Genomic DNA, 24,597 nt, shown 5'->3' with positions numbered 1-24,597 from the left:
GCTACCAGAATGATCGTAAATAGGTATGTGGTAGTTAAAAATTGCATATGAAAGCAATGTGAAATCGACCGCTTGAATTTGTCTAGCTCATAATCATATTCGGTTAGCTATGTTATTATTTTTATAGCGCTGTGCTCCCTGTCTGCGTAATTCATAAATAATCTGGCAGGGTGCAGAAGTCGGCACAACACCGGTTCGAACATATATGGCTGAACACCGCTACTAGCAGTTTCTGACATTTTCAGTGCGTGAGAGAGTTTTGTTATTGCTGGCATGATGCCGGTGCGCGAGCTCTAGAAACTCCACCCTCTTCTGAAAGGGGAGGCGGGAGCACCAGCTCGTTTTCATTTAAAGGGACAAACACAAAAAACAGCGCGTTTTGGCTCATACCCTAAAAATGGCAATTTCAACAAGCTATAAAAAATTATCTGTAGGGTATTTTGAGCTAAAACTTCACATACACACTCTGGGGACATCAGAGACTTATTTTACATCTTGTAAAAAGGGGCATAATAGGTCACCTTTAAATTGCAGAAACGTGATGATAAAATATAGATAAAATGTATCTCTGTTTTTAACTTAGAAAAAGAGTTGCCCAGTTAGGGTAAAATGAACTGAACACTAGCTATACTCAGCAACGCGATTATAACTCGGTATAGCACTGCACAAGATCATAGATGAAGTTGTTCCTTTGTTTGAACAAAGACCAATGCTTTGTTACATATCACACCATATATCATATCAATAATTTATTCTATTATATTTCTATTATATTACATTGACTATTTGCCTTTTACCTTACATTTTATATAGATTGTCACTAGATCTATTATTTATTATTTGTATTATTTGTAATGTATTTTTAAAAATATTAATTGTAATAATTATTTGATTATGTTTATTGTTTTTATTATCATTATTTTGTTTTGATGAATTTATTTACTTTAAATTATTTGATTTCTATTACATTTAATGTTGAAAGTTTTTACAATGGATTTCTGTGTTATCTATATAATCATGGGTATTGTTAACATATTATACTGTCTGTAATGTTTTAATACAAAAAAATAAAAAATAAATAAAATAAACTTGCGCAGTTGCACAAATTAAAAGTTCCATTAATGCATCGTACTTTTTAGTTCATGCCGAGTTACCCTAAATGGGCAAGTCAACCGGCTGGTTGAAATCGGCTGTGTATCCGCTTAGTGAATGGGTCATCTGGTAAGCTTGAGAACATTCAGTTTGGTGTTGGCATGGTTGTCCAGAACAACAAAGGAAGGGCCCCCTAGGGGGCAAGAAGAATGGGCAGCAGGGGCGGATTTAGTGAATTGGGGGCCCCAGGCAAAATATAGGAATGGGGCCCTATACATTTTCACACATTTTCCTAGATCAACCTTGACGTTCCTTTTTTGTTAAAGTGTCACACGTTTTAAACTCAACAAAATGGTAAAATACATATATCAAGAGCATGCTCACAGATGAGAACAAAACAGCTTGGATGAAGTGGATAAGAGCCCTGCACGAGTCTCAAATCGGCCCCCCCTTTTCCCCAAAAAAGCTTATAATACTGTTTCAGCTATTAAAATAGATCAATTTAGTTTGTTATGGAAATTTCGTTTATTTTTTTATAAAGTAAGTTTAGAAAAACGTTTGGAGCATTTTTTGTTCGTTAATATGTAAGTTTTTTTAAGTAACGGCCAGCGGCAGACAGTGAATTGATCATAGCCTATATGTTCAATTTAGTACATGTACAGTATATGAACATACTTTCCAGAAGGCCAACATTTCACTAAAAATGTTTTTTTATTTGTTGTGAATTGGTGGGTTTTTGTTAAATGTGAGCCAAAATCATCACAATTAAAAGAACCAAAGACTTAAACTACTTCAGTCTGTGTGCATTGAATTTATTTAATACACGAGTTTCACAATTTGAGTTGAATTACTGAAATAAATGAACTTTTCCACGACATTCTAATTTATTGAGATGCACCTGTACATTAACTGACAGTGACCACTGATAAGCTACTACTAAATATATTGTAGAAGCGTAATTTTCTGTAAAGTTGCTTTGCAACGATTTGTATCGTGAAAAGCGCTATACAAATCAACTTGAATTGAATTGAATTTCGCTAAACGGCATTTTAAAAAAGTCATACTGTATACTGCAGCATTGTATGTTTGCCATATTTCCTTTTTTTTTTTCTGTGAATTACTTCTAGAAAATCCGGCAGTGAATGTCTCTCTGCAAACAAAACTTCTTTTGAGGTCTTGAAATGAATCTACAGGTGATCATTGAGCTTTTCATAATCTACTTGCCATTCATAAGGCCCATATATTTGCATGTCATCTTGGAGTGTTGTCCTCTAAAGCTGACACAATAGTCAATGTTATCGCCAGAGAGGGGTAGGTATTTTGCTTTGAAGAAGAGTAGCATTTTCATACACAGTATAGATGACTTGTTTTTCATTCTCTGCAAGTCTCAAGGCCTTTAGGCATGGATACTTTCTTGCTGTGCCTTGAAGTGATTCCTGACCTTGAGGGAATCTGCTATAGCCCGCCTCCAGCTATTCTCCATGAACAAGCCCACCCAATGTGCCACAGGAGAGATGTGTATCTGATCTCATATGTAGCCTGTTCTGCTTCCTGTATTACTCCACAAGCGATGTTATCACAGGCACATGACATGTTGATGTATATATTTACCTTTCAACAGATATATAGTTCTTAATACAACTCAATTACCTTAGTCGTACCTTACCATATCTTTCAGTATTAGCCAGAGAACCATAGTTTATTTAAGAGCTCGTCCATATATTCAATAGTAATAGTAGTACATTGTCAGCGAAAAAAAAAAAAAAGTACCATACTTTTAAAGGCTGCATATTAGTTCCAATGTGTGTAAGAAGCTCATAACTGCTGCCTTTGTAGAGCCTTGGGGGGGCTCTCATTGTAAAATAAATGATTTCTCTAGTTCATGTTGGCCACAATTATTGCCACCCAATTATTACAGTGTCCTTTTCCCAAGATAACAGCTCTGACTTTTCTCCTATAATGTCTGAAGAGTTTGGAGAACACCTGATTAGAGATCAGAGACAATTCCTTCATACAGTATCTCTCCAGATTCTTCAGATTCACAGCTCCATGTTGGTGCTTCTTCTCTTCGGTTCACCCCACTCATTTTCTATAGGGTTCAGGTCAGAAGACTGGGACCACCATGGCAAAAGCTTCATTTTGTGCTCCGTGACCAGTTTTTTGTGTTGATATTGATGTTTGTTTTGGAATATTGTCCTGATTGGAAGATCTAACCACGGCCCATTATAAGATTTCTAACAGATGCAGTCAGGTTTAGATTTTTTATCTGTTGGTATTTGATAGAATCCATGCTACCATGCATCTGAACAAAATGTCCAGGACCTCCAGCAGAAAAACAGGCCCACAACATTAAAGATCCAGAAGTATATTTAACCATGGACATGGGGGACATTGTATCCCTGTTTGTACTAAACCCATCTGGTGGGTTTGCTGACAAAAAGCTCTATAAAAACTATATTCTTTGGTTTTACTCATTGTGATAGATAATTAATTGAATTTGGCCTTTGTGGTCCTCATATTTATAATCCTGTAGAACTGGAAGTCATGGCTTGACAGTTTCATGCTCATAGTCACCCTGGTGTGCTAAAAAATGTAAATATGAATGGGAATATACTTCAGAGATATTTTACTCATAAGAATTTCTAAGGTTGCCAATAATTGTGGACAACATGCATCGGAGAAAAACATTTATTTCATCATGAGATATTCTCCCCACTTTCAATTGTTTTACTTCAATGAAAGGTTAGAATTTTTGTGAATTTTTTTTTTTTTTAATGAAAGATCAAAAAGGTCAAAAATGCAGATTTATTTTCACAGCCGCCTTTGCTCATATTTACCAAGGGTGCCAATGTTAGTGGAGGGCACTGTATATAAAAGAGAAGACAGTTATTTTAAATTGCAATAACATTTAACATTTTTACTGTATTTTTGATTAAATAAATTCAGCTTTGGTAAGTATAAGAAACTTCGTCCCAAACTTTTGAAGGTAGTGATAGGATAGGAAGTGATAGGAAGCAGTGCTGCTCATATTTCACATATGCTTTTATCTCATGCAATTGAGCAAATTTGCAAATTACAATTTTGAAAACAAAACAAAATTTTGAAAATACTAAGAAAATGTTTTTAACTATTGACTTTATTGTCATTGTCTTGGTGGCTACAGTAATTCAGCAATGAACATGAATGTATCACGTGAATACACAGCACAAATTCATTAAATTAACCAAATCATATTTGTCCCCCTTAATCTGAGGTGAGGTGTACCAAGCTAAAAACTGTTTATTTTATTGGAATAAAACACCAGCAGGGAGCCCTGCGTTGCCTTCTCCTGGAGACTAGGTACAAAGCCATCCACTGTTGCTATCACAACCTACATGTGGGCAACAAATCTTATACCTCCCAGAGCAACCATCAAGCCAAATGGTAGCACTCCATCCTTTGGGACTGAGATAGACCCTTTTAGGAGCACTTTAGCCTCCTAGGAAGCACTGCAATTTGAGAGCATCTTCACAGGAAATATTTGAGCTGTATGTACACTCATAAAGCACCCAAGCCTGTTGGTCATGGCCCTTTTGGTGTCAAAAAGTTTTTAAGGTTTCATTCAGATCATTCTTTAGACCAGGAGCACTCAAGTTCAGTTCACATTTAAACCACATAATATATGAAGGGCCACAAATTACAATTTGCATTATAAGACTTTATTTAAGATAATAATTGCAGTTTACCAATATAGAAATGCATTTTATTTCTTGTCCTATTTAAAATAATATTGGACATGAAAATAAAACATTACAAAATCTTGGAACAAAAAGTGAATTAACAGTTTGTTTAATGCAAAAAAAAAAAAATAATCATTCATACTCAGAGTATTAAACAAACTCAGAATGTTCAAACTCAAAACATTCTTGAGCAAATATAGCTCACAAATTTCTTTAGAGCCTATTATTTTTCCTATTCAAGCCCAAACAGGACTGAGTATGCATTATTGAGCGCTAAATACATGTAATGTCTGTTTCATTCATGCTGGACACCAGAGGGCGCCCTCAGAAACTCCACATACTGTAAGCATCACAGAAGTAATAGAACGTTTAAGGAAATCCCTAATACGGACAAATACATGCAGCTGTCACTGTAACTGAATAAAAAGAAGATAGAAATGCTGTAACCGATCAAATGTGAAGACAATAAACAAACAAATTGACAATATATGGTTTATCTGTGTTCTTCAAGCCATCTCTGGTATAGTGCAAAACTCTGTGAGCTCATTGGCGTGATGACAGCTCCATTCATTGTAATGGACTTTAACCCATTCACAATTTGAATACAAGTTTGTTTTTCACGCTATTAAGAGGACCATCTGCTATTTGCACAATGCAGTGTCAGGAGTATCAACTGCATTTAAATGACACAAACCTAAAATCACACTGCCTAATATTTGTGCAACTTTTGAGTGCAAATTATAATAAAAATACATTAATCTCCAGCATGACAAGGGCCACAAAATTAATGCAGACAGGTCGAATGCAGCCTGGTGAGTACCCCGGCTTTAGACTGTACAAGAGAAAAAATAAATAAATCCTGATGTATGATAATGCACTTATAATGAGGTCTAGGTGTAGTTTACAATGTATATGCTTTGTAATTGTAATTAGCATTATCATTCCAAGAAGCACCTCCACTTCTTGCCTAAGTCTGTTGATCGGAACTGAGGTTGTAACCCATGATGTACTGGTTTCAGTTGCTTCAACAAAGCCTAGTGAAAAGGTTTTGGTGACTCAACCTTTGGCCACCTTCTCAGGGACACAGCCAGACCGTATGGATCAATACTGGAGCTTCACAGATTATGTCCATTGATTTTTGCATGCAGACTTACTGCTTCGTTCAGAGCATAACTGAGATTGTACATGTCGGAATGTGTTTGCAGGAGCTGAGGGTGCAGTGTTCAGCAACTCGGTGGAGACCCCACATGTGAGAGCTGAGCCCTTCAAAGAGTTACGGTAAGACAGTTTGACGTATATAATGTCATTGTTAAATTCTGGATTCTAATTGGATGTTCCAAGATATTTAAATTTTCTTGAACTACATAAACTATACATTTGTTTATACCACATTGCCGGTCAATATTGTTTTTCTTTTTTATGAATTGTTCCAAATTTTAAAATAAACTGAGCTTTAAAGAGTCATACATGTAGCCAAAGAAACAGAAAATGACAAGAAACTAAATATACAAATAAATAGGGCAGTCATGGCCTAATGGTTAGAGAGTTGGACTTGTAACCAGAAGGTCATGGGTTTGAGTCTCCGTACTGGCAGGAATTGTCAGTGGGGGATTGATAGACCAGTGCTCTCTTCCACTTTCAGTAACCATGAATGAGGTGCCCTTGAGCAAGGTACCGAACTCCCATTCGCTCCTTGGGTGCTACGGCAAAAAAAAAACTCTGTGTGTGTGTTCACTACTGTGTGTGTGCACTTGGATGGGTGAAATGCAGAGCACAAATTTTAAGTATGGGACACCATCCTTGGCCACCTGTCAGGCCACTTTCAAATTTATCTTGTTTTTTAGTAAAACAAGATACTTGAATATATATATATATATATAAGTTTAATTTAATTTAGAACGTTTATAATGTAGAAAGTTTCAGTTTCTACACTATAAATTGAACACAATTCTGTGACATTTGGTTAAGAGAGAAAAAAACAACTTCAATATATTCTCTGAAAACAAATCTTAATATCTTATGTTGGTAACTAAGTTATGATAATTATCCTCAGGTTATGGCTGATAAATTCTAATTGGCTGGTATTAAATTGTTATCCTGTTTTGTTTAAATTATTATTAAACATCCAATATTGAAATTCTAATATTGGCATCTGACCAACATGATTCTGATCACAAATGCTTATTTTAGATTTTTTTTATTTTATTTTTTTTATTATTATTACCGAGAAAAAAAATCTAAATCAAAACAGTATTTTGCAGTGTTTGTCTGTTCGTGCTTGAATCTAAATCCATAGCACTGTTGGAAGTTTTAATAAAGATTTTTTTCTTTTTCTTTGAAATACACTGTTTACAGAGCTGCATCTGCTAGCATTATCCAAATCATTAACAGCCACACTATCAAGCTGCATAGGGAGATGATTGCACGTCGATTGCAATTTCCCACATATGGTGTAATGATCAAAGATTGCAGGGAAAAAATGATTATTTTCCAGCTAGCACTACACATGTCTCTGTTGAGAGCTACAAAGGAGGGAAATAAAGCATGACATTTGTGCAAATTCCACTTATCCCTAAATTTAGGTTTTTACTGTGCGTCTGGATGACAGCAGATTATAGAGCACCTCTGTAAGCTGTTTCAAACAGCAGAGGGGAAGGGTGGGCACAATTCAGATTACCTCCTTTTAAATGCATCACAAACGGTTGTAATTACATTCACAAGGAAATAGGAAGAGGAAATTTGGAAACATAACCTACTTATTAAAGAAACACTCAAATAGATCTTTGTTACAGGCAGTTGTCATGATATTTCAATACATTTTCTATCATCTGCATTCAAGGTACCCGTAAAACAAACAGGATATCAATGCTCTGTGATTTTAATAGCTCACGATTGCTTTGAATGTACTTTATGTTCTTTTCAAAGCTATCGAATATAGTCACACTACCGTCTAAATTCAGACAAATGTTCCCTATTATTGCAGGCTTGCAGAATGCAATCAGATACATCGTTGCACAGTTATTATAGGTCAGTGTTATGGCAGGAAAAGATAAGAGTTATACATTAGACTGATGTCATTGTTGTGTAATAATGGTAAAATTCCAACCTTCTCCACCCTGCTTCATCCGAATATCAGGCTGTGCATTATGAGACTTCTTGAGGGAATTATTACTCTTGCTGTTTGCTCTGAAAGTGAGCAATCACAGCCAATTTAAGTGTTATTTTCTGCCTTTGTAGATTCCAAATATCACAACAAAATATGTCCCTGGTTTGTATGTAGTATCTGAGGCCTATTTGGCGAAAGTGCTGGCACTGTAAAGCACAGTTTACCCATGGTGAACCTACTCATTAGAACCAGGGCTTGATCCAAGCAATGTTGTATACGTGCAGACAAAAGAAGATCAATGTGCGATTATCTGGCACCTCCTTCTCTAGGACAGGCATGCTTTCCTGTCCTGATCGATGCCTGGATGCTCATCAAAATCTAATTAAAGTAGATTCTCATTAACTACAACAAACACATGAAGCGCAATGCCAATACCCCAAGCAGAAGGCGGACATGAACGGTAGAGCATTGGCAACTGGGTCAGATATGGCAGGGAATGCACATTTAGCAGGAAATAATTAGCAATAAATGGCCTGTGGGGAGAAAGGTCTGTGTGAACACACACAAACACATTACTGGCCCAGTTCTATGTGTTCTGCTGATGGAGCAAGCAAAGTAAAGGCACCCGCACAGACAGGTGTTCTGGCTTATCAAACCTTCTGTGATAAACAAGGACAACACATCGACAATCATCAATCAAAATTAGGGGAAACTCTAAAGGCCCCGATATACTTCAAACGAAATTGAAGAACGAAATGATATTACGTCATTTTCGGCAGTTCGAAACAGCTGACCAAAGCGAACTTTCTGGGGCTTCCATTGGTCCGTGGCGATTACACAATCGGTGGGTGGGTGCGGTAATTCCACCATCTTTGACATGAGATTTTTTGCTCGCATATCTCCAACTGTTGGAGAGATTTTTTTTTTAGTTTTTTTATCAAATTTGTATTGTTTTGACATTGTTTGTCTGTGCTATTCTGTATATTAAACAATCAGCTTTGCGACTCGCTTCTGCATTTTGTTAAGTTGGATGTCAGAAAGATCATTTATAACAAAGACAGAAGGGGACAAAGGGATCGAGACATTTAATATAATAATAATAATAATAATTATAAAAACTAATCAGTTACACTGAAGAGTGAATGGCAGAAATATATGAAACAATATTTAAAACCTAATATACTCCAAAATATACAAAGTAAAAAGACTACACGTACAAAAAATTATGTTGAGACATTTAATATAGTGGACAGATTTTCTTTAACCATATTCCAAAAACTGGCAACCCCAGGGCAATCCCAAATCATGTGAAAAAAAAGTACCGATTTCCCTAGTATGACACAGCGTGCAATTAGGATCGGGTTTAAGTTCCATGCTATAGAGTTTACGTGGAGTCATATAAGTCCTATTAATAAAGTTTAAATGGATTTGTTGATGATCCGGATACCTCGAAGCATACTTTGCCATAACCCAGACTCCGTCCCAATCAAAACTGGGAGAAAGGTCCGGAATATCCACCCGCCAAGCAGAGTCTAATGTCAAAGGAGGGTACATTTTTTCCAGAAAATAACCATATAATTTAGAAACAAATCCTCTTGTTCCCAGAGTCTCACATATTACTTTCAATAAAGGGTGCTCTTTGAGAGGAGCCATCCAAGGGACCCCGTAGGCCTTTATGGCTGCCCTCAACTGTAAGTAAAAAAAAAGGTGGAGCTTTGCAGGTTAAACTGAAAAGAAAGTTCTTCAAAGGTATAAAGGCCCTTGTCGTCCATTATATCACCCAAGGAGTGAATCCCCTTGTCATACCACTGTCAACACTGGCCGAACTTAATTGGGTGCTTGCCAACTAACAAGCCATCATTATTAAAAATAGGAGAGTAGGGATTCCAATTAGAATGAATGTCACAAACTTTTTCTACTGCTCTCCAGACCGACAGAACGTGTGACACTAAGGGACCGAAACTGAGTTTGCACTTATTTAGAGGGATATTAGCAAATAAAATTTCATCCAACTTTAAAGGAAGAACCAGATTTTCCTCCAGCGAACGCCAAGAAACTTCAATTTTGTCATCATACCAGTTAACTAGGGGACGAAGTGTAAAAGTCCAGTGATACAGCTTAAAATTGGGAAGTGAAAGACCACCAGATAATCTATCATGTTGCATCGTGGAAAGTTTAAGACGAGGTGGTTTGCCATTCCAGACAAATTTGTTAATTATGCTTTGTAATCTATCCCAAAAACGAGAAGGGGGAGGCAGAGGCAGCATAGAGCTCACAAAGTTGACTCGGGGGAGTACATTAATTTTAATAATTGAGACACGTGATCTAAGATAATTTGGGAGTGATGACCAGTTTTCCAAGTTTCATGAAATCTTAGACAGTATGTCCTCGTAATTGGTCTTAATTATATACTGCAGTGAAGCACCAATCATAACACCAAAATACCTACATTGTTTAAACACTGGTATACCTGAGGGTAATGCTATGTTTCTCATTGCATCATTCAGTGGAAGAAGAGCCAACTTTATCCAGTTTATTCTATATCCGGAAATCTCACCAAAGCTGTCAAGTCAAGTCAAGTCACCTTTATTTATATAGCGCTTTTAACAATACAGATTGTCTCAAAGCAACTGAACAGCATTAATTAGGAAAATAGTGTGTCAATAATGCAAAAATGACAATAGTAAACACTAATTTTTCAGTTAAAGGCAGTTCATCATTGAATTCAGTGATGTCATTATCCATCTCAGTTCAGTTTAAATAGTATCTTTGCAATCATTTGCAATCAAGTCAACGATATCACTGGAAATGAAGTGTCCCCAACTAAGCAAGCCAGAGGCAACAGCGGCAAGGAACCAAAACTCCATCGGTGACAGAATGGAGAAAAAACCTTGGGAGAAACCAGGCTCAGTCGGGGGGCCAGTTCTCCTCTGACCAGACAAAACCAGCAGTTCAATTTCAGGCTAGCAAAGTCACATTGTGCAGAGGAATCATCTGGTTCCTGTGATCTTGTCCCGGTGGTCGTCTGAGACAAGGTCATTACAGGGGATCTGTATCTGGGGCTCATCTAGTTGTCCTGGTCTCCGCTGTTTTTCAGGGCTGTAGAGGTCCTCTCAAGGTGCTGATCCACCATCTGGTCTGAATACGTACTGGATCCGGGTGACTGCAGTGACCATCTGATCTGGATACAGACTGGATCTGGTGGCAACGGTGACCTCGGAATAAGAGAGAAACAGACTAATATTAGCGTAGATGCCATTCTTCTAACGATGTAGCAAGTACATCGGGTGTTATGGGAAGTGTTCCCGGTTCCGGTTGACCTAATTAATGCAGCCTAAAAATCCTTTAACGGATTTGAGCTGTCAAAGATCGTTAAAATGTTAGGTATGGACTGCAAAGGATTACCTAAATAAAGAAGGACATCATCCGCATATAAAAAAATATAATGACTGGTCCCACATATTGAGATCGGGGTGATGCCTTTGTCCATACGTATAGTCTGTGCCAGCGGCTCGAGTGATAGCGCGAAAAGAAACGGACTTAGGGGGCATCCCTGTTGAGATCCTCTAGCTATATCAAACAAAGAACAAGTACTGCCTGTCAGCACCATGGCTGTGGGATTCGCATAAAGTACCTTAATCATACGAATATAAGAGGACCCCAGAGCCATGACCTCCAACACAGACCACAGATAAGACCATTCCAGACAATCAAAGGCTTTCATAGCATCTAGAGAGAGGACAGCGGTAGAAAGAGTCAAAGAGGATATACCATGTATAATATGGCGTAATCTTCTAACATTATCAGATGCTAACCTAGTTCTGATAAAGCCTCTCTGGTCGCAGTTGATGAGCGTGGTCATAAAAGGCTGAAGCCTCCGTGCAAGTAATTTAGCATCAATTTTCAGGTCAGCATTTAGCAGGGACAAAGGTCTATAACTTTCAGCAAAAGCGAATGATTTTGAGCAAAAGCGAAATAACGTCTCAGGTTACTTATGTAACCATGGTTCCCTGAGTAGTGGTGTTTTTTCAATGTATGCTTCAGACACGGGTCACGACGAGGCGTCCCCCATAGCGACCCCTAGAGGACGCAGTTCGAAGTTCCCATGAAAGGGAACTGCAATATTCATATCTCTGGAGAAAGACCCTCTGTCTACAGCAGCTTGAATCATATAGAAAAGTAGAGGGCCCAGACTGTCCCAAAAGGTTGTGTAAAATTCTGGGGGAATTCCATCCAACCCAGTGGATTTGCCACTATACATATCCAAAGCAGCCTCCTTAAGCTCATCTAAAGTCATAGGGGTATCTAATCTTAGAGAGTCCTCCTCAGACAGTTTAAGAAGTGGCATTTTGTTTAGAAAATTACCACAAGCATCCTGGTTATGCAATACCTCTGAGCTATATAATTCAGCTTAAAAACTGTGGAAAGTAGCATTAATTTGTGAGGGTTCATTAAAAATTACTCCATCTTTTGACTTGATTGCACTAATATCTGAAAAATTTTCATTGGACTGCAATCTAAGGGCAAGTAAACGACTGTGTCTAGCCCCATTAAAATAATACAACTGCCGTGTCCTATGAATTAAAAATTCAGCACGCTGCTTCATAATGGCATTTAACCCTTTTTTTTTTTTTTCACAAGGTCAAACTGAAGCCTTACCTCTTCATCATAACTTTGTTGTAATAGAGCATCTAAGGGTGAAAGTTTAGACTCTAACACCTGTAATCGAGATGAATGAGCCTTTCTTATGCTGGAAGCATAGCATACAGTAAAATTCCCAATAAGCCCCTTAACAGCATCCCAGAGTATCCTTGGATCATCAACAGAACCTTAATTTATATTGACAAAGTCTTTTAGTTGACTTGAGAACTTAATCTTGAATGCTTCATCTCGGAGAAGCGTGGTGTTGAAACGCCATCTAGGAGCTCGAGCTGGATTAGAGCTTATCAAAACAGAAGCCGTTACTGCCTTGTGATCGGAAAATGCCACTGGCGATAAACTAACATTAACAATATTATGAAATAAGCCTCTAGAAGAAAAAATAAAGTCGATTCGAGAAAAAGATTTGTGTCTAGATGATAAATGGGTGTAGTCTTTAGCATCAGGGTTTAATATACGCCAAAGATCCATCACCCCGGTATCTTTAATCCAAGACCGTAAAGCCTCAGAAGCATATTTTTGATCTACATTTTCTGATTGTCCTGACCTATCAGTCAACAACAGCATTAAAATCAGCACCTATGATGAATTTGAAGCCAGAAAGTTCTAGAAGTAATTTAGTGATTTGTTTGTAAAATTCTCTTTCATAAGTATTAGGAGCATAAATAGAGATCAAGGCAATATCTCTATTTTCTATATGAACTTTCACAATTGTTATTCTGCCATTGCTATCTGCCCAGGTATCCTAGAGCTTAAGGCGCAAATTACGCTGACATATAATCATCACCCCTTTAGATTTATTTGAATCTGACGAGGAAGCAAGAACACGGAAAAAGCAATTCGACATACAATTTGTATCTTTATTGACCAAATTAGTCTCTTGTAAAAAGGCTATATTTATTCTTTGTTTCCGCAAAAAGTCCAAAATAGCAACACGTTTCACTGGATTATTCAGGCCCCTTATATTGCGGCTGAGAATGTTCAACTTCAGACCATCAGCCATTTATGAAATAATAAACAGGTAAACTGTGTGGTAAACAAGAGAAGCAAGCTATGCAAAGGAGAAAAAGATTGAAAGTAGAGGGGAACTTTAACGTGACATGTGACATGTGGCCAAGTATGGTGACCCATACTCTGAATTAGTGCTCTGCATTTATCCCATCCAAAGTGCACACACACAGCAGTGAACACACACACCCGGAGCAGTGGACAGCCATTTGGGGCAGCCAGTTGGGGGTTCGGTGCCTTGCTCAAGGGCACCTCAGTCGTGGTATTGAAGGTGGGAGAGAGCGCTGTACATTCACTCCCCCCACCTACAATCCCTGCCGGTACGAGACTCGAACCCGTAACCTTTGGGTTACGAGTCCGACTCTCTAACCATTAGGCCATGACTTCCCCCAAAGAAGCTCAGGCTTACATAAACTAGTGTACAAACAATATAAGAACAAAAACAGAACAAGGAGAAGATTAGGTGCACACATGTCTATAACTCTTGTAGAGCAAAAATTAAAAGCTAGGATCTGTTTAAACATCCAAGAACACAGAGAAAAAATATACACCTGCTGAATGCCCCTCCAGATTTGTGATCTTCTCAGTAAGTGTTGTGTTAAGTTTCTCGAGTGCAGCCAGGTTCTTTTTTAGCGGAGCGACGTCATCTTCTATGGCGGAGATACGAGTTTCTGTTTCGGCCTGGCGAGTCGCAAGGGATTCGGTAGCGGCAGCGACCTCCTCGATGCGTTTGATAATACTTTCAACTTTCACGTCCAGCCCAGACTCCAGTTTAGCGAAATAGTCATTCAGCATCTTTTGCGTACGCCGACCTTCCTCTGCAACGACTTCGGCAATATGTTTAAGCAGAGCCCCATGAGAAAAGTCAGGTAACGAGCTCTCATTGCTAACCGCACGATCGCTGCTAGCACTAGCCTCACTCGAATCAGTACAATCATCCTTAAAATCTCGGGAATGGTCCGGCTTGTTCTGTTTTGATGGCTTTGGCATGGTGAATTATCAGTAAAGCGACTAAATCATGACTTTGAGAAAGACGGGTGAAGGTAGATAATAAACAACAGGAACGTGAACTGGGAGAGGGGGAAAAAATGCGACCGCTCACTCCGCCGCCATTACCGGAAGCCCGGGTTTTTTGTTTTTTTTTACAAGGTGCCACTGTCAGTGGAGTCAAAAGATAATTGTCATCATTAGGGTTGCCAATTAACTTCAGAAATGGAAAATAAAGGACTATTGTGATTCTTTATCTTTTATTCTTTAAAGGGGTCATATGATGTTGCTAAAAAGAACATTATTTTGTGTATTTGGTGTAATGAAATGTGTTTATGCGGTTTAAGGTTCAAAAAACACATTATTTTCCACATACTGTACATTATTGTTTCTCCTCTATGCGTGACGTAGGTATGTGGGGGCGTGTTAGAACGAGCCGTTTTAGGTAGGTGTGGCTGACTCTTAACTTTTATAAAGAATATCTCTTTGGATTTGAGACTTTAGTCTTTGCAACTTTACAGATCTTCTTTATGCACCAAGAGCTTGTAACACTCCAAAGAGAAAGGAAAATTTTAAATCGCATCATATGACCCCTTTAAGAAAATAGTGTTTATTCTTGTATTCTTGTAGAAAATAGGTGTTTATTCTTCAAGAAAATAAGGGACAGAATAAGGGATGCTCCAAATATTTGTACTGCACCATAATGTAGGCTGTCTGCCTGCAGTTAAAAAGTTCTCAGAAATAATCACAATTGATTTGTTTAACCTATTTATGTACAATTATTCTAAAAATAATTGTAATGTCATGCAAAAAATGTCATCGACCTGTGTAAATTGTACCATTATAGAACTGTGACTTCACAAGTGTAGTAATTTAGGAGGTGAAAATACTGTGAAATTATATACAAATGGCATGAAATTTAAAAGCATAACAACTGAAGGTCTTAATGGTAGTCAATAAAGCATTATTTTTTTTAAACAATGGCACTTAAAAGTTTTGAACTAAAATATTATTGCAGCCATATAGCCTTTGAATGAATGAAAATGCATATTTTTCAATTAAAGAAAACTTAGAGAGTGTGGGCTGCTTCTGGTGCTTGGATTTGCACTTCAATAATGAGGTCCAAGTTTAAGAATACGCTAGAAGTTCTCTCTCTCTCTCTCTCTCTCTCTCTCTCTCTCTATTTAACAGCATTACAATGAAAGATGTCTACCCTCAGGTAGATTGAATGTTTTCCTGCCTTGCTGGATGTTGGGCTCATGATCAATAAGTTGTTTGCAATCTCACAAACTGATTTTGCGAAATCAAAACGCGGACAGTGAAGGGAATTGACGTTAGCTCGAGTCCCCCTCGCTGTGAAGCGGGAGCAACCAGCAGAGGATTCCGCTTGGTCTTAAAGCCTTTCTCTATCGGCTACTTCACCGGTAAAACACAGCAGTAAAACAATGATTTGCGCAAAAAGAATTATTCATTTTTAATTGAGAATTTGTAATTGATATGAAAATAATAATATGGGCTGCGAGAAAATAAATAAAAAGAGTGGGGCAGCTGTATGAGTGCTGGCAGTCTAGGGACAGCATATTTCAACCCAGTGGCATAACAAAACCGTGGCCAAAAAAGAAACAGACTGGCCCACCGGGAATCCTTAGTCAATCCGGGCCTGCTAAGGGGTGATTCTCTTATATGTCTCATTGAGATATCAGCTTTGTCTTAAGATGTATTCAGTTTTATTTGAGGAGAAATGTTAAACTTTTACTAATATTGTAAATACTAAAACTATCATTTAAATAGCGTTAAGCATTTCAGAATATCAAGGGTTACTAGTTTAAATGTTTAAATTTATGTTCAATGTCCAGCATTGTATTTACACCACATTTTCCAAACACACTAGAAAGAACATACAAGTGCAAGATGTTTAGTATAAGAGCAATACCTTTTTTTTTAACAAAAGTAACACTAGTGTTCCAGTGTTTTTTTGTTGTTGTTGTTTTTTTTTGCTTTGTTTAGCATTAAAATGTTGTCTTGTACAGCCCATTTTCGCATGTATGTAAATATAGGTTATGGTTCCTCTGTTAAATCATTGTGCAATAAAACACTGTCTACATATAACAACTTCAAATATGACAATGCATGTATTGTCTTTGATTGAAATGGTGTGGATAAATGGCATTGAAGCTAACCAGAGGGAAGAAAAATAAAATAAATAAGAGATCTCTTTAACATTTAAAATATTTCTCCTAGACATAAATGAGGTTACCTTAAGATTGAATGGAAACTTTTGCTCGAGTCTCCTGCTTCTCAAACTTGTCTCCTGAGACAAATACTCTAACACTCTCACAATGGTCTCCTTTAAAGCTTTAGAAGAGATCTCAGTAACATCGCACACTGTGCTAAAATATTTCTCCTTAGCTAGAGACTCTGGATCTCTCACATTTGTCTCTTTTACAGCTTTAGAAGATATCTCAACAACATCACACACTGTGCTCAGATTGTTCTCCTTAGATACAGACATTGGATCTCTCAAATTTGTCTCTTTTAAAGCTTTAGAATAGATATCAACAACATCACACACTGTGCTCAGATATTTCTCCTTAGCTAGAGACTCTGGAGGAGACAAATGTGAGAGATCCAAAGTTTCAAACAAGATCTCAACAGCATAACACTCTGCTCAGTTTTTTGTCCTTAGCTAGACTCTGGATCTCTCACATTTGTCTCTTTTAAAGCTTTAGAAGATATCTCAAAAACATCACACTGTGCTCAAATATTTATCCTTAGCTAGAGACTCTGGATCTCTCACATTTGTCTCTTTTAAAGCTTTAGAAGAGATCTCAACAACATCACACACTGTGCTCAGATTTTTCTCCTACACTAAAGACTCGAGAGCTCTCAAATTTGTCTCCTCTAAATTTCAGAAGTGATCTCAATAACAAAGTGTGCACCAAGTCAAATGCCTCAATATGAACTCAAACATTTCTACCATATAATATGTATTAATAATCAAATTAATCAATTCATAACCAAGACTGAGTCATAAGTCATTTATGTGCCTTTCAGCAAAGAAAGTTCCAAGGTTACATTTTCTGTAAATCAGTTTTGATTAAGGCATCTGGTACATTACTATTTCCAACAACAAATTATGTGCCTAAGTACATAAACGTTGTCCTATAAAAAGTAACATTGTCCTTATTTCTGCATAATTTCTCTCTCAATATAGCCTTTAACTCTGAATTTATTTAACCCCTTTAACAGGAGACAAATATGAGATCCAAAGATTGTTTAGCTAAAGAGAAAAATCTAAGCACAGTGTGTGATGTTGTTGAGATCTCTGATCTAAACTTTTGAGGAGACAAATGTGAGAGATCCAGAGACTCTAGCTAAGGAGAAAAATCTTAGCACAGTGTTTGATGTTGATGAGATCTCTTCTAAAGCTTTAAAGGAGACAAATGTGAGAGATCCAGAGTCTCTAGCTAAGGAAAAATATCAGAGCACAGTGTGTGATGTTGTTGAGATCTCTTCTAAAGCTTTAAAGGAGACAAATGTGAGAGATCCAGAGTCTCTAGCTAAGGAAAAATATCAGAGCACAGTGTGTGATGTTGTTGAGATCTCTTCTAAAACTTTAAAGGAGACAAATATGAGACCACCAGAGTCTTTAGACTAGGATAAATATCTGAGCACAGTGTGTGATGTTGTTGAGATCTTTTTTAAAGCTTTAAAGGAGACCATTGTGAGAGTGTTAGACTTTTTGTCTCAGGAGACACATTTGAGAAGCAGGAGACTCAATCAAAAATCTCCATTCGATCTTAAAGTAACCCCATTTCTGTCTAGGATAAATATTTGAGATGTTATAAAGATCTCACTTTTGATTTTTCTTTCCTATGGGGATGACCGAATATGAAATGTTGTCCCATTGTTTTATTGTTTTGAATGACATGCTCTCTGCCCATGCTTAAGCTAAATTCACTGCCTTTTGTATTAGACTGAAAGGCTTGACAGGTAGCAATTTGGAATTATGTGGCTTTCGGCGCAAAACCTTTTTGTCCTTGTAATACTACGTTGTCGATATGGATTTAACATTTTATTATTCAGTTCCTTGGCCAAATGGAACAGTAAGAAATAATTACACTTTTGAGACAGTGACTGTAGCAGGTACAGACTGACTGAACCAGTGTGAAACATTTGCAGTCCATAAAAGTAGGGAAGGCAGTGAGAATAAATGGAGAAGAGGCATTCAGTGAAACATAGGCCATAAAACACATTTTATAGTGTGCATGTAATATAACAAGAATGCTTCTGCGGTATCTCTTATCTATTCTGTTCAACAGCCATGTCCGTTCTACTTTTGCAGCTTAAGGAGCTGGTAGTAATTTTTGAAAGCTATGTGGAAGCGGTCTCGCTGTTCATGACCCACTGGTCATCACTCCAATCCAAGTTGAAAAGATCTCACTGAGCCCCATTGCATCCTATATTTTTAGGAGTAATTGGGCGGGTGCTGTGCACTGTGCACATGGTTGCAGTCAACCTTGGGTCCTTTCATTATTGTTGAATAAACATCCTGCGAATAATCAGCTTAGCCAATGGTAGGCTGGAAAATTGTAACAGAAAGCTTGAAAAGTCCTCAGTGAGAGTGTAAAGCAAAATGTCTGGAAATTAGTTACACTGCTGAAAACTGACAGAGGCACCTGATTTTACCTGTCTGCATTGCTGTTTTGTGTTTTGTACGAGGTGTGCTGGTTCATACGGGACTAACAGATGCCAATATGACTAATATTCATAAAAACTTGTCATGATAGATGTACTGTAAAAAAAAAACTAAAAAAAAAACATATATATATATATATAAATTGTCATGGCTAGAAGCAATGTTGTCACTAGCCATGAGCAGGTTAAATGTAAATAGCCTGCTAAATGTGGCATACTAAGATGTCAAAATCCTAAATCTAAATTATAAAATTCAACTAACCATAAAAAATATTGATTTTTATCTTGATAAAGCCAAGTTTTCTAACCTTTGTTGTGTGCCATTTCATTTAAATTATTACTTTTTTTTTTTCTTTTCTTTTTCTCAATAAATGCCATTAGAATAATAAGACATCACAGGGCTGTTACCAAACCAAATTAATCAGACAAAATAAATTTTTTGCACTGCAGAAGCTGCTTCTCAAGTGGCATTTAGATGTATTTACACAGAGTGTTTACAACTGTGTAAATAATGTTATAAGGCTTATTTATATGTTGGGGGGAAAAATGACATTATACTTTAAATATGAAACTAAAACCACCAGTAGGTGGCAACAAGTCACTGTCTTACAGTTTGTCTCGATTTTCTAACACACTATATAACTGATTAATTTGGCCCAATTTTCCAAACCATTCATATAGTTCTCGAAACAAAGACACATTTCTCAAAACTTTTAACACATTTCACCTGTTTGCACACACGTTCCAATTTGCTCAGTGTTTTCTGCAAAACTCTACACAAAAACGCTATAATTTTGCACGTTTAACCATGTTCTCATTCAGAAAACACAAACACACAATATAATTAACTCAAGCATCAAAAAATGAACTCAAACAGCACACATTTATCCATGTGTGAACATTAAGTAGCAAAACTGATGACACACAGGTCAGAATCTCAGGATGATATGAACAAGAGCACAGGTGATTATGTTTTTTGGAAAATGAATCCTTGTAGTGGGAGACAAAGAGGAATAGGAGGGGAAAATAAAAACGGGGATGAGGTCAAAGGTCATTTGTTCCTGATGAAATACAAAGCACTATAGTTGACCATGTTCTTCTGCATGGACTGACCATGATGGAAGTTGGCCTACAGGCTCATCTAAAAGGTTTCAATACTACTTACAAAATACACATACAATATAATTACAGTACATAGCAGCAGTACTTCAGATGAAAGAACTTTCATTATTCTATGTACAGTAAATACTGTTGCACATGTTGTACACCCTCAAACTCATTACTTTTGAATTTATTTGTAGCCAAGTAGTCCTTACATGTACTCTATTTTTGCAGAACTGAGAGACGACTGTCTAGGGGAGGCAGATAAATCTTTTGTCAGAAGACTAAGAAACTGCTATAACAAATAAGGATACTACCAATTTATTTATTTACAGTAACTGACAGTATATTCCAATGTGTGTTTACTGTATATTCTGTTGTTTGGTTTTTGAACTTTTCTCTTCTAGTGCTTTTCATCTACTGTAAGATCTATTTACAGTGGTGTAATGCAAGTAAACTTTTCTTACCATTTAATGCTGAATTTTACTGTATCTGCATCCCTATATATATGTCTTATACTGTAACATACATTGAATACATACATACATTGAGCAAAAGGATTCCTATTTCCCAAAAGGAGGTTTTTGTAACGGTGTTTTGAATTGATCTCACTATTGTTCTCTAGGCAGGAAATTAGTCTGTGTATTTGACAGGTTTGTGTATTATCTGAGGCCAAAGTTTGAGTCTGACCAATGAGAACATGTTTTTGACTAAACTATTTGATTTTGACCTGGAAGTTTGAAGTTTGCACAAGTTGGTGTATAGTTTTGAGATTGTGTTTATAGTCGTGAGAAAATGGTGAATTGTTTCATGAATTGTGTGTTAGCAGACGAGAAAAACTGTATTGAGTGAGTCATTGATTGATCAATTCATTCATTCACCCAATTTGTTCAAAATGGCTAATCCATTCAGGAACAAAGAAATTGAAAAATTGAAAAATCTTTATGAATGGTTAATTGAATCATTGATTCATCATCATTCAATAATTCAAGAACAAAACACCACTGTGTTGATCAGAGATGCAAATGTTTGCTGTGACTCTGTTCGGAACTATTTTGGAGTAAAAACAGTCGATATTGACAATATTGTGTCAACAATTTACACCATTTAATATTAGGTTAAACTTAGCCTATTGTTACATGTCTGTGGTTTTCTGTCTCTGTGTTTCCCCTGTGACCTAGTTTGCCCCAGTCTGTTTAATTAGTCATTCTGTTCACCTGGTGTCTTGTTAATTATACCATTAGTTCCCTTTGTTTGGTTCATGTTTATAAGCACTCAGTTCTACCTTAGTCTTCGTCCATTCTCGTCAATGTTAAGTTGGTTTCCGTGCCTGTTCTCCTCGATTTATCTTATTAAATGTGACATATCATGAAAATCTGACTTTTCCAGGTTTTAAGTGCTATAATCAGGTCCCCGGTGCATCTACCAACCAAGGAAACGTGAAAAAGATTAACCCAGTAACTTTGTTTTGGTAAGCCTTTTTCTGCAAGCGTCTGAAAAAACGAGCGCGTCTGATTTCACTCTCCCTTGGTGACGTGGCAAAGGGATCTCATTATAATTTTACCACCCCTTAAACTGTAAGTTTCCACCCACGGTGCCGTCATTCACACCAGAGACTTATATTACATATTGTAAAAAGGGGCATAATATGTCTCCTTTAAAAGACTTTTCGTTGATCTCCTTCGTGCTTGTGCAGTTTGTATCACCAACGCGTGACAGAAGAATAGACCAATACAGTTTTTTGCTGCATTTTTGTTTCCTTTTTTCCCACTCCTCTGTCACAATGGACAATCCTAATGTTGCCCAGCTATGCCTGGAGCAGAGGGATCGCTCCCTGGAGTCTCACACCAGGGAATATTTGGAGTTTGCGTGCCAAATGCAATATCCAGACCGCTCGCTTTGCGTGTTTTACATCTCAAACCTAAGGCACGCCTCCCCGGGAGCGGTCCTCGGTACAATTTCGCCCCTTTCGTGGAGTGGGTGCTGGAGAACAACGGTTCCCTTTCAGTTGGTCACTCCGAGTCACATCGGTGACCGACGAATTGGGATCTCGCCTGAGAGCCCTATCATCTTCGAGAGTAAACTAAACAAGCCAATGCACATTAGCATGTGATAATTGCATCCAGCTGCTGCTCGTCACGACATGAGCATAAGTAGGCAGCAGGTGCAATGCATATTCAGACTTTTTGCTTCGGAGCCGAGCAGTTCTATTGTTCTGCTCTGCCTATCGTTTGTAGAGGATTCTGAACGAGTCTACGAGCGCTCTGGGAAGAGGCTTTTTCAACTGGTGTTGGTGTTACGGCGCTGCAGAGGTGGTAACCCTGTGCACTTCAGCACTAAAAGAGCTAATTTCCCTAAAAGAGCATACTCAGGTGCGTCTTTGTAAAGACGATGGTGCATCTTTCTAAAGATGCCGTTTCACCCGTGCGTTTCTGGATGCGGTCGTTAAATGGCGCTGGATGACAGTCATGATCGTTGCCTCACGTGTTTAGGCATTACTCACGCTGAGGCTGCTTTCGTGGATGAGTCATGCTCTCACTGCGGGAGAATGACCATCTCGGTGTTGCGGTCGAGACTCCAATACCTCAGGAGAGGTGGAGTCTCCTTATCTATGCCCTGATCTAGCGCTTCTTCTGTTCCGGGTCCCTGTTCTCCACCACGCTGCCCCACTGTGGGTACATCTGTGGTTCCTCTGGTCCCGCTTGTACGGTTTCTGGGAGCCTGGCTAGCTCTTCCCAGTACGTCTCGCTGGCTCATTCGGACCGTCAGACTCGGCTATGCGATTCAGTTCGCCCGGCGTCCCCCAAGTTCATTTCACTGTTTCACTGTCCGTTTCATTTCATTTCATTCATTCAGAACTCATTCAGTTCACCTCCGTGCTGACCAGCGACGCTCCTGTCTTACGGGCAGAAATCGCAGTCCTGCTGGCGAAGGACGCAATAGAGCCGGTCCCTCCAGCCGATATGAGGTCGGGGTTTTACTGCTCTTACTTCATTGTACCCAAGAAAGGCGGTGGGTTATCTTGGACCTGCGAGTTTTGAACCGGGCCCTTCACAAGCTAGCGTTCAAAATGTTGATGCAGAAACGCATTTTCGAATGCATCCATCCCCGAGATTGGTTTGCAGCAATTGACCTGAAGGGCGCGTACTTTCATGTCTCGATTCTCCCTCGGCACAGGCCGTTTCTCCGCTTTGCGTTCGAGGGACGGGCATATCAGTACAAGGTCCTTCCCTTCGGGCTGTCCCTGTCGCCCCACGTCTTTACGAATGTTGCGGAGGCGGCCCTTGTTCCCATGAGAGAACAGGGCGTTCGCAACTATCTTGACGACTGGCTCATTCTGGCTCAGGCCCGGGAGCAGTTGTGTGAGCACAGGGACATGGTGCTCAGTCACCTCAGCCAGTTGGAACTTTGGGTCAACTGGGAAAAGAGCAAACTCTCTCCAGTGCAGAGGATCTCTTTTCTTGGTATGGAGTTGGACTCGGTCAACCTGACGGCACGCCTCACAGAGAAACATGTTCGGTTAATGCTGAACTGCTTGAATTCTCTCAAGCGCAGAACAGTGGCCCCACTGAAACCGTTTCAGAGGCTCCTGTGGCATATGGCATCTGCAGCCGCACTAACGCCGCTCGGATTGCTTCATATGAGGCCGCTTCAGCATTGGCTTCACGGGCGAGTCCCGAGATGGGCGTGGCAATGCGGCACGCACCGAGTGACGATCACTCAGGCTTGTCGCCAAGCTTTCAGCCCGTGGTCGGACCCTGCATTTCTTCGGGCAGGAGTTCCCCTAATGCAGGTGTCCAGGCATGCTGTTGTGTTCATGGATGCCTCCACTACGGGCTGGGGTGCCACGTACAACGGGCATGCAGTTTCGGGGTTGTGGACGGGCCCCCGTCTGCATTGGCACATCAATTGCCTTGAGTTGCTTACAGTACATTTTGCGCTGGGCCGCTTCAAAACACTGCTTCAAGGCAAGCACGCAAGCACGTCCAGATCTGAGGTACCTTCCACGTGTGGTCCCTAGACGGGATGCGGAGGTCCTAGGTGATCTATCCCGGGTGGTGGTAGACAACATCACTTCGGCAAGAGCACCCTCTACAAGGCGTGCCTATACCTTGAAGTGGAACCTGTTCATTGAATGGTGCTCTTCTCACCGGGAAGACCCCGGAGATGCCCCGATCAGAGCTGTGCTTTCCTTCCTCCAGGAGGGGTTGGAGCGAAGGCTGTGTC

The 24,597-nt window shown here is 38.8% G+C and overlaps 1 protein-coding gene across 1 annotated transcript in view; it reads left to right on the top strand.

The window, feature by feature from the left end:
- LOC107732320 (delta-sarcoglycan-like) overlaps positions 1-24,597 on the top strand; it is a 102,655-nt gene that overhangs the window by 51,560 nt on the left and 26,498 nt on the right. The window contains exon 4 of the mRNA XM_016543603.1: positions 6,017-6,089. Within this exon, the coding sequence (XP_016399089.1) occupies positions 6,017-6,089 (73 nt within the window). The remainder of the gene's footprint in view (positions 1-6,016; positions 6,090-24,597) is intronic.

Source organism: Sinocyclocheilus rhinocerous, unplaced genomic scaffold (genome assembly GCF_001515625.1).
Source record: "Sinocyclocheilus rhinocerous isolate Xijiao unplaced genomic scaffold, SAMN03320098_v1.1 scaffold249, whole genome shotgun sequence".
Lineage (NCBI taxonomy): Eukaryota > Metazoa > Chordata > Actinopteri > Cypriniformes > Cyprinidae > Sinocyclocheilus > Sinocyclocheilus rhinocerous.
This window is presented reverse-complemented; position numbering and strand designations above follow the sequence as displayed.